Source organism: Ostrea edulis, chromosome 6 (assembly GCF_947568905.1).
Source record: "Ostrea edulis chromosome 6, xbOstEdul1.1, whole genome shotgun sequence".
Taxonomy (NCBI): Eukaryota; Metazoa; Mollusca; class Bivalvia; order Ostreida; family Ostreidae; genus Ostrea; species Ostrea edulis.
The window spans coordinates 89,735,942-89,755,061 of NC_079169.1; the positions used below are offsets into that span (position 1 = coordinate 89,735,942).

At 35.1% G+C, this 19,120-nt stretch overlaps 1 protein-coding gene and 2 long non-coding RNA genes across 4 annotated transcripts; 1 reads left to right on the forward strand and 2 right to left on the reverse strand.

The window, feature by feature from the left end:
* Window positions 1-7,142: 7,142 nt before the first annotated feature.
* On the forward strand, window positions 7,143-10,002 carry LOC125677252 (uncharacterized). The gene is made up of 2 exons (XR_008796345.1): window positions 7,143-7,514; window positions 9,609-10,002. It is a non-coding gene; the product is annotated as an uncharacterized LOC125677252 (long non-coding RNA).
* LOC125677253 (uncharacterized) lies at window positions 9,390-11,073 on the reverse strand. Of its 2 annotated transcripts, XR_008796347.1 has the most exons (3): window positions 10,670-10,999; window positions 9,867-9,965; window positions 9,390-9,755 (listed from the first exon to the last, which is right to left on the reverse strand). It is a non-coding gene; the product is annotated as an uncharacterized LOC125677253 (long non-coding RNA). The 2 variants fall into 2 exon arrangements; XR_008796346.1 differs by having other exon boundaries at window positions 9,867-11,073.
* A 1,411-nt stretch (window positions 11,074-12,484) lies between these two features.
* LOC125648246 (uncharacterized) lies at window positions 12,485-16,768 on the reverse strand. The gene is made up of 3 exons (XM_056142588.1): window positions 16,546-16,768; window positions 14,358-16,448; window positions 12,485-14,260 (listed from the first exon to the last, which is right to left on the reverse strand). The coding sequence occupies exons 2-3, from the start codon at window positions 16,404-16,406 to the stop codon at window positions 12,632-12,634; spliced, it is 3,678 nt and encodes a 1,225-aa protein (XP_055998563.1). The 5' UTR covers window positions 16,407-16,448; window positions 16,546-16,768; the 3' UTR covers window positions 12,485-12,631.
* Between the last annotated feature and the right edge of the window lie 2,352 nt (window positions 16,769-19,120).

Genomic DNA, 19,120 nt, shown 5'->3' on the forward strand with positions numbered 1-19,120 from the left:
CAGTGCTCAAAATTATAATAAAAATATCCTACAGTAGTAAATCATTATAAAAGCTTTCGATGAATAAATATAGAATGCCTTTTCTTTACGTGAATGTGCGTACATTTGCAGTAAATATGTCAAAACTATACGAAAACGCGCAGAAATATTTCATCTATTATCTATTGATGAAATGGAAAAAGCAAAGAGTATAAAATCTATACCATTCACACTTACTTCAAGCAAAATGCAAATACATAAATGCTACTAAACTTATAAACATGACATGGTCATGTATGCTCGCCATGAAAAAGCACCGAATGCGGACGAGTATTTACCTTGGTCTACTCGTAATATCTGTAAAGTCTCAATATACCTGGCGAATTGCCAATACGAAGCTAAAGTGACCAGGTTAAAATGTAAATATGTTAAAAGAGTATTTTATAGAATTTAAATAGTTTCATTGATATTGATATATGTATTAATATAGGGAGGTGACCATTCTACATTGATCCAGTGCCTTTTTATGGGATTCGAAACTGTGACTGAGATGTATGAGAGTTTGACTTCTAGGCGGGAAATTCTACTTTCACTTTAAACGGTAAGTTGAAAAGAGCATGCTGCATCTTTGATGTAAAATATCTCGAAAAGGAATCAAGGACCCTATTGCAAATTTGGCCTTGTTGGAAAGGTTAGGAATTTTGCTGAAAGTTGATATCTGTCATTATACTGGGGATTTTTTTTTATTTATTTTTTTAATTAGGAGGGGTTGAAAATGGGTATATTTTCCTCATTTTTGTTGCTTTTTTACTTCCAGGATGGCAGGTGCCTGAGTGTATCTCGACCCATTTCCAGGCTAGCATCAGATGTCATGATGGACCTTTAAAATCTTTCACGTGTACTTTCAAGAACCATATACATTATTTTTGAAAATTGGTTGCCATGGTAATAAAATCTGAAAATTAAAACATGGGCTTCTGAAGGCGAATTTTCCTCCATTTCCTGGTAGTTTGAGACCTAAAGGACCGCAGATGTACTTGTACACTTGTCGAAAATACTCTAAGTAGTAGTAAAACTCCCTTTATTTGCATAATTCATGAAACAATACAAACTCCATTTGTATTCCAACAGTAAATACCATTGTCCATTGTACAGACTGCGACACACTTAGCCCGTGCCGATCAGCTATCTTCAGTCAGGGGAAGTATCAGAGTATAATATTTACCCTGTATTGTGCACGAATCCTTATACCGTATGATTTACTGGTCGGAGTATTGCAGATTTATAAACCAGGAAATCATTTAGGTACATAAATTGTTTATGCATATATAATTAGCATATACAACACTGTACAAGTGTATGGGATGAGAGAGTTGTAGTAGTATTCTTTTAGATATTCAAATAGTATTTCAACTCGGAACATGATTATTCATCAGTCTTGTGTTTCTAATTAATCATAGGCACTGATAAAAATTAATATAATATAACCAATTATGATGATTTTATTTTACATTAGAATGCGTACAATTAAGCATATATATGTATACATGCATATATATATATATATATATATATATATATATATATATATATATATAAAGCACTGAAGAACCAACAACATTCAGTATCCAAAACTGTCGGATCTATATTAAATAGATACAATGGTCAGGGAAAATAATTATATAAAGCACTAGAATGACCAACGACATGAACAATTGGAATTGTCAAATTTTCGGGACAACCTGTCCCTTCGTCAGAACGTGAAAGGATTACATTGTGGAGAAAACACAAATTAATTAACAATAAGCACTAAAGCTACACTACAAAACTAGCTAAACTAGAGTTCGTCGCATCTGTTCATCTAAACATCCTTCCAAGAACAGAGCCAACTCCTGAAAACACACCTATGCAGAAGAGGCTATAGGGCTGCCCCAGTGCAATCGGCAATCGATGAGTTGTCCAGCAAAGACCGAAACACCATGTTACAATACAAAAAAAGAGAAAAAAGTAGCAGAGTCCCACTTGTGACTACCTTCCATCCCGTCTTGAAGAGTTTCAACGCTATCTTGCGTAGACACCTGCCAGTTCTTTACAACAACGAAAGGATGGCAACAGTATTCAAAGAGCCACCAATGGCAGCCTTCAGACGGCCTCGAAATCTCAAGGACATGGTAGTGAGAGCAAGACTGGACAACCCACTGCCAAACGGGGGCTTTAGAACTTGTTCTGACAAAAGGTGCCTTCTGTGCAAGCATAGCGAGGATACTGACACTTTCAGAAGGCCTGTAACTGGACGTAACTACAAAATCTTCGGAAACACGTCCTGCCACACAAACAACTGCATATACCTCATAAGCTGCAAAGCATGCCAGAAGCAATACGTTGGTGAAACAGGAGATCTCCGCAAACGTATTAATAACCACCGGTCGACCATCAAAACCAAAAGAATCACTGAGCCTGTTGGAGAACATTTCAACCTAGATGGCCACAAATGGGAAGACATGATTGTCGTGGTTATTGATCACAACCAAACCTGGAGCTCCACAGATAGAAAGAAAAAAGAAAAATTCTGGATGCACAGACTAAAGTCATTCCGTCCTAACGGCATGAACAAAATTATTTACTTTGCCAGAATGAACATTGGCTAAACCTATTCCTGATATAACAATGTTATTCTCCCTCTGATAAACGACAACGGTTTATTTCTCATAACTTTATTTCCTTTATTTCTCTTGAGATATCTGCGTACCGCCTCATATTACCAACGTTACATCGCCTTGCTTCACCAACTGGATGCATAGCAGTACCAGCACTGCCAACGTCGTTGGCACTCATCATCAACAAGTTCCATTTTTAGTTTTTTACAAGTAACCAATAGCTTAGACATTACGCCAATTTCATTTACTATTATCTAAAATTTAGATTTTCAATAGTTTGATCTAGTGGAGAATACCACGATGTACGAATCAACTGTTTCACCTTTTGATCGGCCAAGTTAGTTCTTCCATTAATTAATTTCACACTTTACCGACTGATACCACGGTGACCAGACATCCTGATTGTTATTCTTTTTTGAGTTAATAACAAAGCCTGCAACATGTAATCCGCTGGAAAAGTGTTTAGCTAGTTTTGTAGTGTAGCTTTAGTGCTTATTGTTAATTATATTTGTGTTTTCTCCATAATGTAATTCTTTCACGTCCTGAAGAAGGGACAGGTTGTCCCGAAAATTTGACAATTCCAATTGTTCATGTCGTTGGTCATTCTAGTGCTTTATATATATATATATATATATATATATATATATATATATATATATATATATATATATCCAAAATTAAAATAGAGTCTCAGTAATCGGATACTAATATTTTTTCCAGATCATTGTTGTACATTATCCATGACGTCACAATATAGACATTTAACGTTCCGCTTACTTTGAGGTCATAATCACTGTTACTATGATACTACTATGTATACATTTTTGTAAAGCTTCTGAAAGATGTAATGAAAGCGCTAAAGCTTTACGGAGGATTTCTGTGTTTTCTTTTCATATTTTATATATATATATATATATATATATATATATATATATATATATATATATATATATAAGCACAAAAACTTTCACTTTATTTGGATACCCACTTCCGACCTGCGGAACCAAATCTCCTAGCAGCATGTAACCAGCGCGCTAGACCGCTCGACCATCTAGGCAAGTCAAGAAACTTGCTTTCGATGACGATGGAATTCTCGCCACATGGTTCCACTTCATAAAACGCTTTCAGCGATAGTTTTTGTACTATTGGCCCAAAACTATAGAACTTACCCATGCATGGGCTTTTAAAATGGAGTTGTTGGTTTTTTTTTTGGTATATCATACTTGTACCTCTAACGTGTTTGTGCATTTGTGGTTTTATGTGCTGTTCTTTTTCACTCCTGGTGGCTGGTTTGAGAGAAATACCGGTATATCAACCTGAAGTTTTACTACCCATCTATCAGTCGAGGATGCTAAAATTAATTGTGACACCATTGTTTATGCATAAATTCTAAAATGAAGTCGTTTACAAAACTAGGATATTCAAGATAAGCGACTACTACATCATTCAAAGTTTACTTATATTATGACATTAATCATTACCGTAACTATCATTGAGAAAGTCGAAGCAAGTGTCTAAGTAAAACAAATCGTTCTTCTCCGACTCAATAATGCTCAAAGTATCTACAGCCAGTAAGATGTCGGTTTTTAATTTCAAATGCTTATTTATGCGCCCCTTTTAAGTGACATCGAGTCGTGAGTTAGAATAAATGTCCATTAAGTTTAAAGTCAGCATTTTGGAAATACTATGATTGTTATAACGATCTAGTTTGCTAATACAACTCATCATTGGGTCCAATGCTATCTGACGTGTTTCATACCGATTGTTAGACCGTTCTTGGCACACTGATTTTGACTACGGATAACTCCGTTTACCTAATCAAGATATAGGGCTTACGGCGGGTGTGACCGGTCGACAGGGGATTCTTACTCCTACTAGGCACCTGATCCCACTTCTGGTATATCCAGGGATCAGTGTTTTACCAACTCTCATTTCAAAATTAAGGATTATCTCCCTCATGCATAGCTCTGATCCTTAGACGAATTTGACTCCAGTCTTTGGCACTCTTTTTTTTAGTTCTTACAAGTTTATTGTTATATAGGATTTCCAATATTTCGGCTTGAGCATCACTGAAGAGACATTATTTGTCGAAATGCGCATCTAGTGCATCAAAATTGGTACCGTATAAGTTTTACATACATGTAAATTCAACCTTTCTTTCTCAATGACCATATGTAGCTTGTGACAACGTGGCGAGAATTCCATCATCATGGAAGGCTTTATGATTGATCCCGCCTCTAGTATATCCAGGGGTCCGTGTTTGCCCAACTTTTACTTTTGTATTCTTTATAGGAATTGAGAGATTAATCACTGTTCGTTATTTTCACCTTTTCATATATTTAGAAATATAAATGTATTACATGGGACTTGGGGGACAAAACCTCGTCAGGTTTTGGACGTTTTAAAGGGATATAGCACACTTGGTATGCAATTTCGCCTACATAAATACCTTTTTCTTGAATATCAATTTTTACAAATATTCTGCTATACAATGTCAGTTTATACTTGTGTTCACCTAAATTACTCAATAAAGATATCTATATGTTGATAGTATCTTTATTTGATAGGCATAAACATCACCGTGATTATATAGAGTATATAGTAGATGTAACGTAATGGGCCTGAAAAATCGCAAACTGTTGCAAAAGGCCACCCTAAACCAGAAATAAAACACTGAAATTGTTTTACTTGATTATGACTGTGTGTATAAGTCCGTTTGAGGAAATTTGGTTTAGGGTGGCCCTCTAGTGGTTTAGGTGCTCGGTAATCTAACACTTAAACCATACATTCCGAGTTCAAGTCCAATATTTGGGGGGGGGGGGGGGGGGGGGGGGGTAAATGTGATACATATATTATAACAAATATTAGTAATTTTCATCATAACTTCTAATATTTGCAAGTTACAACTTAAAGAAAGGGAATTTATTCCGAGATCATTGTAGTTCCGTTTGTTTACACTAACATGTTCCTGTGTGCACAGGATTTTCAAACCGTAGTGTGGCTGACGAAAAGCTAAACAAATACTACAAGAAAAAGGACACAAATGCACAGCATGTAATAAGTAAAAATAGGTCAAGGGAGGAAAAGAACCGTTATACATATTCACCAACAATGATCGATTATAACAGCATCAAAATAAATCCTGCTTTCCCTACTGAGCAAGATTCGCAGAGATTACTTGGTCACAACATAATTTTAATGGAAATTAACCGTAGCGCATACTATATGTATATATAAAAAATTGTAGACTTTCATAATATCAAAGAAAATAATTTATAAATGATCATTTGAGAAACATTATTATTATTCTGTCATAGAGGGTTACACATACGCCACTTGACAGTAGTAGATAACAAGTAAATATTATGACATTTTCCCTCGATTCAACTATGACGTGACGCATTTTTTCATTATGACGTCATAAAGCGCGGTTTGCAACAACAGTATTCCCTTTTGTACAAAGATCCCGAAAATGTAAAACATCACAAAAATAAGCCCATCTGGTCAAAAAACGACACGGGCGATTTCTTTTAAAAAGTCAATTTTTAAAAGATAAATTCCTACTGAACACACTGATCAATATGCAACATGTCTTTGTTCGCTACATGTCAAAATGTCCAAATGGGAAACGGTTTATTAAGTAAAGAACGACTCATATAAATGTCAGTTATGCTAAACTGCAGCAGTTATTTATCTTGGTTAACGAAACATCAAAAACGTTGGCCTTATATTTAAATATAACACGCCAGTCTATTATTGGAAACCGATGTTTTCCAATTAGATTTCTGAGTCGGCCGTATCGTCAGCAAATGCGCTATACCTCTTTGAAAATTGGTAATTCATTTTGATTGACTTTTTATTTTGTATTGCTTATAGGAGTTAAGAGATGTATCACTGTTCGTTATCTCCACCGTTCACTCATGCTTTAAAACTGTTACTGCCTGTCTGTTTTTTGTGTTACTTTTACTTTAGTAAGTCATTTTCAGCGTGGGCTTTAGCGCGATTTTAACGTGCATTTGCTTTCCCCTTGTTGCTCAGCATTTGATATATCCGATTCAGTGCTGATATTTGAGTTATCACATACGTAATATTTGTATATACCAATGAGAATGTCATTGGGGAAAAGAACAAAACAAGAGTATATACCAGAATCTTTATTAAAGAATTTACAATGTAAATTACAAGTTAAATTTCAGTTATCTTGGAGGTGGAAACACCAAATTATCCACAAAGAAATGCAAAATGTGTTGAAATAGGAAAGATATTGTAAAATTCATATTTGACCTTGGATCATTAGTACAACCTTGACCTAATACGAAGTGTATGAAATAGGACAAAATACTGTAAAATTGTTTTGACTTGATATTTTTGTACATATGATATTAGTATTGAAAATAATGCAATCTTATATGCATAAAACAAGTTATTTCTATTTGGGGAATTCGATTCACAATTCGGAAAATCCAAATGATGATTGCAAAGCAAACCATGCAATAGATTATATAGCCGTGTTTCGAGTTACTCCGGAACACAGTGTTTATTCTGTGTTTAGTCACGCCGCGTCAAAAATGTTCCACAGGGTTACTTCCGGTTTATCGCTGTTTACCAACAGTCGACACTTCGTGTATTAGGCCTAGGGTTAATTTTGTCGATCATCATGAAATTGAAATACACATTTAATAGTTTGGGGTGTATGCGGTACATATTTGTTTATGAGCGTTTGATAAGCTACTATTGATCTACGAAATACAACGAAAGACTTCGTCAAGAACAGAAGAAGACGATGCATGTCGTGTAACTCACACAAGGCCCAGCTGTCTAGTAACCGGAGGGGTAAAGGAAAAGAACGTATTAGACTCACTGAAACCTGTCAAACAGGTAAAATGAAAATTATGACGACATTTTATATATATACAAAACACAATGTGCACTGCTTCATAAAGCAGGCATTAGGTCCACTCGGGTCCAGTACAGTCTAGGGCCTATGTGAAATAGAATTTACGTTACCAAATCAGGGCCAAAATGGGCATAAACATGTAACATATATAACCAGGTCCATTCCAAAGACTATTTCTACCTACGTAGCTATTAATAGCTACCTAGGTATTTAAAGCTACTTAAAGTAGCTACTTTTACATGTTTTTAAAGATATAAATAATAATTAAGGCACATCTTTTAAACAGGTCAGTCGTTTTATGTATCATGTTGTGCATGTGCATGACAAAATTCGGAGTGTAAATTTAAATACTTTACGAGGGTGGAAAATGTAGAGGAAATTGCATGAAAAATCAACTCAAAAACTTTTAATGTAAGAGTGCATGAATGTTAACTTTAAAATTAATAAAGATTTGTAAAACATTCTAGACTTCTTATCATGTATCTTTGATCCTAAGTTCCTAGAGAATGGAAGTGGGTGCAGTTATTGATGCAAATTTGAAAGTAATCATTTTTTGTCCAATATTTTTGTGGTATTCATTGTCAGTATTAGTGAATCAAGAAATTTGGTACACGCCATGTTGCGCCGTTCCTGCGTTTGGCCACGAAATGCAAGTAAAGGAAAACGTAGGTAAAAATAGCTACCTGGAGTAGGTTTAAATACCTAGGTAGCTATAAGTAGCTACATAGGTAGAAAGAGTCTTTGGACTGGACCTGATAATTATTGATATAAAATTTAGATAATGACAATACACAGTGAAAAGTAATAGATTAGCTATAATATTATAGGTATTTGAAATGGCTTTATTATTTAAAGCTAGTTTAGATTGAATTAGACTGGGTTTCTAAGTGCAATGATATAGCCATATGTGGGTGAGGATAAAATTATCTACTTGGGTATAGTCAATATGCTGTATAATTTGAAAATAATTATTTAAACTAATACTTGTGTTACAAATTAAGTCTTTGGAGTTTGACTTCCACTGATATACTCATGTAATTGGAAGAATTCTTAGCATGACTATTTATTGTTGTAGTCATTTTATTGACTTTTCACAATCCAGTAGGTATTTGTGATTACTGCTCATATTTATATCACTGAACAAAATATATATCTGATCATGATTAAGGTAATATTATTCCTTTCAGCAACATAATTTCAATTATGTGCTCATAGACTGGTCCAGCACAATCTCTAGTATAATTAGCTTTATAAATATGCTAATCAAGCTATATAGCTTTTTAAAGCTAATTGAAATTGCTTGATATAACTATTTCAAATCTTCTATCAAATATATTTTTAAAGCATAAAAATTGAATTTCTAAGTGAAAATATTTCATCCTTGTACTTGAAACAACACACTGTAAACAAAAAAAGCTTCTTAAACTCTGTACCTTAGGAAGAATTTTGATTCAAAATTGTCAAATGTTTAGGATTATTAAGTTGTTACAGATTCCACATTGTAAAGTCATCATATACTTATCAAAGCTTCGACACACACAAGGTAGTGGACAGTTATCAATACAAAAGAAATTCTCTTTTCATGAAAATTCTTAAAATGACATATGATCTATACCTAGAATAGTGTTGTGGTTAGTTCAAAGTACATGTATATTGTTATGTGTCATTGCACTTGAGAAATTTAATCGAAACTAGCTTAAAGAAGCTGTTTGAAATAGCTTTATAAAACTATATAGCTAAATATAGAGATTGTGCTGGGCCTGATAGATATAGCAATGCAGAGGAAATCCGTCATATGCATCAAAAGTTTAAAAAAGGTGAATTGACTTAAATATAAATAAAATCATGAAAACTCATACATTCACAGTTTTAATATGAATTACTTCATGTATTTCCAAATAAGTTTAAAAAAAATATACATGTATGTACAGTGAACAGTATTTTTAACAAATACATGAATTATAATTTCAGCATTATTATTATTTTTATTTTTTTTTTTTTTTTTTTTTACATCTTTGCTTCTCAAATTGACAAAAGTCTATTATCAATATTGTGGCATCCCTCCTCTTTTTCAGGTATATGGGAACAGGATCATTTTCCATGCCTTTCACTTGAGGTCTTCAGTTTCATCATTAATCATCTGAATGTCGGTATGCCAAACTCTCATGATGTCATGCCATTACTGGATATTCCTTAACACTGGTTTATTTAAGCCACACTACCTATAACATTGCCAAAATATTAGACTGAAAATTTTCAAATACACAAGATTTGAAGCAGCAAAAGAAAAGAATTACATATGTATAACACACAAAAAAGAAATTAATTCTCACCTGGCTGATATGAACTTTTTACTCCTTTTTAGCTCCCTTTCACTGCATACCAGCCAATAACTAGCAGTCATTATATGCAGATCAGCCATTGTTATCAACCTGTGTATATATATGTTGAATGAAATATGAATGAAAATTGTTGTTCTTTGTTATTCTTTTTAAAATATATATATACTCAATAGTATATTTCCTTACACAGTACTGAATCAAAGGGGTAGGAGAGCAAATACATAATATATAACCTGGCTCATGTTCAGCTGGTTCCATTCTTGTATATAAGTGGTTTGAGTGGAAATGTACATATCTGATGTACATGTACATGCAAAGTACCTTGATTGCACAGGCAATATGCATCACTTGTGTTCGAATTTACTATTAAAGAGTACCCCAAGCGATGCATATTGCCTGTGCTTGATTGGTATTAAAAGTTGGAGAAAAGATCAATGTTCTTTGATATAATTCAAAATTTTGCAGTGAATGAACCATCGGTATGGAGCTTGAATAAATGATCATGCAAATCCTAGTATAGATCCGTAGGGATATATTATCTGGTGTTCTCATATTTTATTTAATTGGCAGATATATATACCCCCCCCCCCCTCTCATCCCTTGTGAAATTGCTTCGTAATTTTTATGAGCCTGAACCATAAGTTCATAATTGAAATTCTCTATTTAATGTCACATGAACACCGTTGTAAAATACATACACTGCTCAGATGTAGATGAGGGTACAAGTATACCTATTCTTAAGATTTACAAGATTTTGCACAGTCTATATTATATTTTTAAGAGTCAGTACAAACCTCTTGGTTTTCCTAAAAGTTAATATAAGGAAACTGGCTAGAACAATGATGTTTCTTTGTTGGTTCAGCTTTCACGGAATGTAATATTCGCACTCAATTTCGGCTGCTCGTGGTTTTCTACACAAATGACGCCACCGTTTCCTCTGCGTGAACGCTTTTCCCGGGTTTGGGAAAAGGCAAACTTTGACATCTTCCCAAGTAAATATATATCCCTTGCTATCCTTTATCTGATTTGCGACAGTTTGTGCCGCAAAATCTATATTTTGTCAAAAACAATTTTGTTACCAGTGTAAACAAAATTAACCGGAAGTGCCCCTGTGGAACATTTTGCTCATATCACGTGACCGGCGTGGCTAAATACGAAAAATCCCGGGTGTTCCGGAGGAACTCGAAACACGGCTATTGAAAGATACATGGCACAGTGATGGATTCAGTGTGTGTGTGTGGGGGGGGGGGATACATGGCACAGTGATGAATTCAGAGAGTGTGTGGGTGGGTGGGGGGGGGGGGGGGGGGGGGGGCGCTACAGTTGACGAATTTTTCCACCCGCCCTAGCTGTGTTATGTATACCGTATACAAATCGATACACCATGAGATATGTCTAATTTGAATGCGACACACAGACAGCGAGTAACATTCATCAGATAACAATATTATGGACACTTGATCTTTCACCTTGATCACTATATCCTATCAGCAATCTCGTGGACACAAAATTATTGCATGATAATATAATGGCATGTACTCTGAAATTTGGGACAAGCACACTTGAAAATGATACAAGAAATACTTAAACCATTTACCGTTTGATGTCTTTTAAACATTCTAAACAAACCACTGCATGGATAAAGATGAAATATATATAACCATATAAAGTATATCTTATAATATTTCCTTTATTCCTCGTGATTATAAACTACATGTATAACGATAAAAATTGGTACTATAATTTTTGTTGTTATTGATTTCTTTATTATTCATAGAATGGAGATAAAATGCTTATAATGAGGAATGCCAGTTGAAAGGGAAATGTGAATCTCCCGCGATTCTGTTTAGTCCTCGCGGGAAAGTATTTTCTCCCTGTAAATTTCCCTCTTTATCGAATTTGACCGCCAATGTTTGTTTGCATTGATTAATTAACCAACAGAGGGTCCAGCAGAAGTCAATACCTACTATCGAGTCTCTCGGGATTTATCCTCTTATTGTTTACAAATGAAGGAAATTTATAGTCTACGAGAGAGTTTTATAAACAAGTGATAGTGAGTAGCAAGTGAGTTCAGAGACTGATGTCTCGGAAATGCTAATTTTTCTAATTCAAAATATTTCTATAAAGAAAATAATCCATTTGGGAAAAGGCTTTCTTGAAATTCACTTGTCATCGGCACTTGCAGAGATATTTTTCTTATCATTATTATAAGATCATATAAATTTTCAAGACGAAAACAATATTACAGATTTTTTCCTATATTTATTTTTCACTTCAGGGATAAGTCTTGCATTGAAATTTTAAAACAAATGATTAAATTCATCTACAGTTACTTTGTTGTACTTTTTATTTTTTCAGGTGTAGTAAGAGGGGGGTGAAGCCGAGAAAGATCGTCATGCAAACTTTCCTGGAAAGAGAGATATTTCCCCCTAAGTAGTTCCCGGAAGTTATTCCATGTGTAGTAGGAAGAGGTTATGTGTAAATGACAAATGATCATGTCAATTCATTCAATAATTTCAAGAAGGAAACATTCGGCATGGTCATCTAAAAACCAAGCATTGATAGACGTAACAAAGCAAAACTTTGATAAAAAAAAAAAAACAACCCACCAATATCTAGTTTTTTTATATTTCGAATTGTGAAACATTATATATACATGTATATGTAATAAAATCTAATCAATACACCATCGTTTATTGAACTGCAAAGATACCCCGTGTTCTAACCAGTGTTCGTGGTATAAATATAGAACAATGCTATGTACTTGCGGTAACGCTAACGTCGTCAATGCTTGTAAAAGAGGTATTAATGTACTCTTGACTGCCGGAGCGGGAGGAGGCTTGTCTTGCAGCCTTTAAAACACTTCTTTTGCTGGAGGAAAATGTTTGACGAGGTCGTCCTTGCCGCCTGGAGTTTTTGAAATTTTTGTACATCTCTCTAGATTTCTTACTACATACTTCTAAACAGAACAACAAGACGCCCTGTAAACAATTCACAAATGTGACGACAAATGAAAAGAAAGTGACTTCCGGAATAAAAGCATCAACCAAAAACAACACCCAAGAAAGACCCGAGATGAAGAATAGTTTGAAGAAAACAAAAATCATATCCCTATCTGTTGTGTTTATTCCCAGATTCTGTTGTTGTCTTCTGTGCAAAAGAATTTTGTACATTACAAAAGAAAAGAATGCAATATTTAACAGACAGACTGTACCAATGATTAACACAAATGAAACAATCAAAGATGCTGCATTGTTCAGAAAACATATAGCATCGGCACCATATCCTGCATCTCCAGAAGCAAACAAGTTCATAAATAATGTAAGCAGAACTACAGCTAGTGGAATCCCATACGAAAAGAGAAAGTATCGTTTGTAAACCCGTTTATCGTCAGAATGGAATGCAATACTGGCCCTGAATGTCATGAACATAAGATATCCATTCAGAGCGTAACAACAAAATGTCGCCATCCACCAGTAATGAATTATCATACCTACAACTCTACACCCCGAGTCGCCTTGGAAATCTTTTCTAAGGAAAAACTGGAAGAAAAACTGAGAGAAGAACAGAGAAACAATTAAGGACATGACGTGGATTCCGTTTGTTGTGCGTAGTTTTTTGAAGAGACAGTAGTGAGTAAATGTTAGCATAAGGCATAGAAGAGAGGGCACGGTGCACACAATTGTGAATATGCGTAAAGCGTTTTGGAGATCAGATTCCGATAAAGCATTGCTGCTATTACACAGTGATTCACCACAAAACACGTCTAAACAGACAGCATAGGCACCATGTGCGGTGATGTAGTAATCACTTTGTTCTAATTCAGTCTGCGAATGAATAATCCTGATCTTCTTTCGACTGCTGTCTAAAACCTCTATTTCATATTCGTTTAATTCAATTTGCTTGCAGGTGATTATTGAAGCAACTATCACATTGCGGTAGGGTCCAGTCGGTTGGGACACGACGTTTGGTTCTGTTAGATAATCTGGCTCGTATAGAAATCTGGAAATGTTTGGTTTTAAGAAATGTAGATTTTTTAAGTGTTCCATAGGATTTTCCCCGAGCGCCACAAGGTTTCTTTCCGATTCTGCCCTCCACAGCATGCTTTCCACAAAGAAATTGTTTTCAATATCAATTATTTTGTCACCATCTATCGTAATATTTTTGATTCTCTGATGAAATGTGACCTCTGAAGCATTTAGAACTGCCTTGATGGTGTCACGTATACTTTCTTTAACATCATTTGTATCATATGACACGTTTTCTGGTATCGAAATACTGAAATAAATTGTATAATTCAAATTTTTGGTCACCGGAAGCAGAGGCATACAACCGTCTTTCGTCAGAATTTTCCCCGGAAAACATCTCATTTTTCTGCAGGTATCCTACATAAAGGCAAAAAAGTAAACAACTGAATTTCATATTTCTTCCAATCAATGTTACCTTACGTACAAAAATAATTAGTACAATTAAATTGCATACCTCTGAATCTTTGACATAAAGTGGGCTGCATTTCTTTTCTTCATGTCCTTTGAAAACGCTGAATATATCACGAAGAGATGCCGGTTTCCCCCCAAATTCTTTAGGTCTCTGAGTAGTTGGAATCACATAAGTTGATGATGGAGAATTGCAGAATTTACAGAACTGATTCTTAAAAGGAAACGCAGCACTTATCTCCGGAAAGGATGTACACGCACTCTTAATTTTGTCATTTTGCATATCCCATTTTCTCGTGACATTACACTTATCAAATCTGCTATGCCAGTTGATACTAGGATTGCAGATTTTGCAAAAGGCATTGTAATATATTTCAAATGGAAGATTAATCGAATGACATGCCCACACTATATCCAAGTCGTACGTTTGCCATACTCCAGTGTTATTACAAGTTCTTTCATACAGACCATTGTGTTGTCTCTTGGGCCAGCTGGACAAATGTGGGGCTAGTGTTATCTCTTGTTTAGACTGAAATACTGATTTAGCGACATCCATAATGGACGTGTAATACTGAATGTCCAGTATTTCGGAACTGTTTATGGTAATGTTCCACGGAACAACACTTGCAATGTTTGCAAACTCTGACGCGTTTCTTTGATTACATAGATAGCAATAGACGTTTGCATAATGCAGTCTCATGGACAAATCTGTCACAGGAAAAGATCCCAGGAAGTCATCAGTCGGATTCAAACATTTCTCTGTAAAAGCATTCTTCACATTACACGATGAAATAGCAACAAGGCTTTGTGATGAAGTATTATAGGAATATTTGAATTTTGGAGAATCCATGCTGTATTGGAGACGGAAGTCAATGCAGCATTCTTTCGATGGATCTTCAAAACATGATGGGTCACACACACAGCTCGACGCAATTCTTGTTTCACATGTGCTACTTCCAGTGACTGCTTGGTATTGTGTCACGAGGTTCGATTTATTTTTCCACCCTCCGTCTCTCAGTATCATGTTTGAATAACTGATTGAATCCGCGTCCACTTCCGCCATTCTTTTAAGCTTAGATAGTTCTTCCTCTGAAAAACCAGTCATGTGGATGTGATAAAAATAACCATGTTCTCCAACGGTCTCTGAGATTATTCCTTTCACTTCTTTAAACAACACTGAGCTATCAAAGTTGATATTGCATATTCGACAAAATATGTTCTTAAAAGGGTAGGTTACATCCGATTTCGAACCCGACATACACGCGTCTTCAACTTCCTTATCAAAATTTGACCAGAGTCCAGTTTGGTTGCAAACCGTTATCAAAGAATCCCCGTCAATTTGTGAGGTCCTTGATGGGTTACAGAGACGACAGAAAATATTATCGAAAAGTCCGGAGTGCTGATGGAGATTTGAACATGACCAATCGATACCTGGATCATATTTTCCCCATAACCCTGTTATGTTGCAGCGACTCACAGTATTATCTAGAGGACTGCATGCTGGAGCTTTTATTAAGTTGCTCGGAGTATATTTAACAGTACAGCCCTCTCGTCTAACAGTTTCCAAAAGTTTAGAAAATTCCGAAATGAAGTTGAAATCCACCGAATTATTGCAGATAAACTCTATACCCCAATGTATCAAAGATTTTGGATTTTCATATCTTTCAGCAAGTTTTTTCGTTTGATATGAATAAAATGTATCCAAAGAACTCACGGGAGTATTTCCTATTTTGACGTCAAATGCTTCCTCTGTGCAATAGTCCTCTTCGGAACACGAGGACACCATGTAACGATAATCCTTATATTCCTCTCCCGTGACGGTGACATCAACACACTTTGGGATAGTTTTGCTCGACACAAGAATGTCAGGACAACATGTTCCTCTCGAGATACACTTGCTGTCACAATCACACGGAGGACAAGCCGATGGTATGTTGGGCATTGATCTCAACGGAGAATGGACATTCCTACTAATGGGGCATAGAGAATTGGGAGAACAAGCATCAACATATTGCTGAATGGCATTGGTCAGGTCTGGAGTTTGTCCACACACAGAAGACGCTGCAAAAACTAGGAGAAGAATTTTCAATTCCATTTCCTTTTCTTCTCTTGGCTTGCCTTCTCAAGAATGTTATATCTGAAGAAATAAAGAAATAGGAATGAAAGATTTTATAAGATTAATGGTCCTATAAAGCAAATGTTGTAGTTATATGTACAGATAGGAATCCACTTACATTTTGCGGGTACTTCGTTTCGTTCTGTGTAATGATTTGGAACTACAGAAGAGTTGTGTATACAGTTGTTTCAAATTACATTTTAACATCCGGGATTCTTTGTTTGAATATAACCAAAACATGAACATTGTGTTGTGAGGTGTCTCGCTACTCGGCCTCACAAAAGCTACAGAGAAAGATGTAATCTACACACTTGAATAATGACGTTAAAGCACCAGGCAGTGTCATCGTCACTATTTAATTGTATTCTCAGCAACAGGTCCTATTGTGCCGCCTTTAACAAAGGTCAGAGAACAAACTTGGATTGCAAACACTGAATACATCGGCATAATGTTGATTACAGTGGAGATTTCAGTGAGAACAATGACTAACTGGATGTTTACATCGTTCTTATAATCTGTTAAAAACGCAGTAATCCGTACATGCACATTGTCTCTTCCATCTATATTATGGATAATCATGAAATAATAAACGATATAGACATAAAATAATTTCCTGGTGATACTTTATTTAATTATGGCTTGTTAAACTGTGAAACATTCTATTTGTAATTCTAAATGCTTAATTTTCCATTTGAGTTTAAATCTTATTGCAAGAAATTTCATTTGTATTCTATGCTTTCATATATGTATTGTGTATTTTTCTATTTGTATTGAATAATTTTCCATTTATATAATTTTATAAAAATTACACATACTTTTCATTTTCTCATATAAATGTTTCATTTATGTTATATTCTATGATTGTATATTTCATTTTTGCATTGTATAGTCAACCATGCTTGATTTGTAGTGTATGCAGTGGCGGATTTAGAGGGGGCGCAGCCGGCGCGCGCCCCCCTAAAATTTTCAAATTTAAGGTAAATCGCGGTATCTTGTTTCGGAAAATGTACTAAACGATAAAAGAAGCGATAAAAGAAGCAATAATTTCTTCCACTCCCGGAGAAATAAATGACAAAATCCTTTGATTTCTTGAATTACTTTATTGGGAGAACTTAATTTTTTTTCAAAAATCCCTTAGAATTTGGGTCATTTTATTAATTTCACCTTATTATAATGATAGAAAATAGTACAAATGACTTAATAGGAGAAATATTTCAAGCCCCATTAAATCTGTTAAATAGTTTGTCGTATTCACGCGGTGGGTACAAATGCTTATCGCTGCGTTCATATATTGCGTAAAGGAGGGTAACACCGGACAATAACTCGAACAAAAATCGATAATCGCCATCGTTCTTTGATTAAAGTATCACTCGTGTAGATAAGGAAATAAATGATAATTTCTATTTGATTTAATGGCGAAATCAAACAAATTATCCTTCATGTGGTCAGTTTAATGTATAGACCTACTAACGGCTGATATAAAAAAAAAACAAAAAAACTTATGTCAGTCTATACATCTTGTACCCACACAAGCGTTCAACAGAATACTGGACGTACATGTACCTTCATTACAAAAGAGCTGATATCTCGGAAATTGAGTATTCTTGTAGATTATTAAGAACTTTTGTCAGATAAATCTCTGTGATTACCAATCTAATGAAAGTCAGACTTTTTAGATCCTCGTTGAGTATACGGCGTGGATCCGCGCTAAGTATACGGCGCGGATCTAAGAAGTCTGATTTTACTTGGATTGTATGATTACTAGTAATGCTTTTACTAGTTGATTTTCTGTAGACTGTTCAGTAGACTTATGTAAACTATTCAGAACCCATACCAGGTAGATTCGTGTCACTGTTTATATAGAACCTTTACTGGGTTTATCAAAATATTATTACAAGTACTTGCTTTACTGACAAGTAGTATAGTGTATAAATTATATATGGATTCCCCCGTCTATGATTAATCTTTGGACGATTTTTGGCGGGCTTTCACTTTGGCTAGCATTTTATTCCTTGTGCAGTCGACCAGAATTTCAAAAAGAAATCAAGAGAGAGAGCTTATTTAACTCAGAAGTTAGAGTTTTTGTTCAAGAGATATCTTATTTTGACGCTCTTATATTTTAAAGATATATCTCAATATTTACATTTGCAACTGTTTTCTCCTACATAACACTATTACGAGCAATACGTATTTATCCCTGCATAAATCCACGACGGGGTCAACAGAGGTCACGGCTGTGCGTATGAACATTTATTAAAAGTAGGTAACAGGTACTACTTTTACTAAGGCAATACACATCTAGCAATCGCTCTCACTTACTACAGAAATCTATCAATAGATGAAATCAATATCACAAAATGTATTTACGGTTTTATTTGTTTTCTAAGCAGTGGAGTTTCATCCATAGATAAAGCATTTCTGTAAACAACATTTTACAATTGTATATGTCTAAATTTTCGTCTGCTACAACCGGTGATGCGGAATTGTACCTACTGCTAGACGATGACATTGGGCTTTAGCAAAAAGGTCATTCACAGGATATATGGCCGATGAGTCGTCGAAGTGCATTAAGACCGGCACACCACACTGCCACCGTGCCACAGCAGCCATAGGTGATTGATGTCGGTTTCCAAGTTTATGTCGGGACATCGAAGCGAGGCGTCGTTAAAAACCTACATGTATTATAGAAAAGA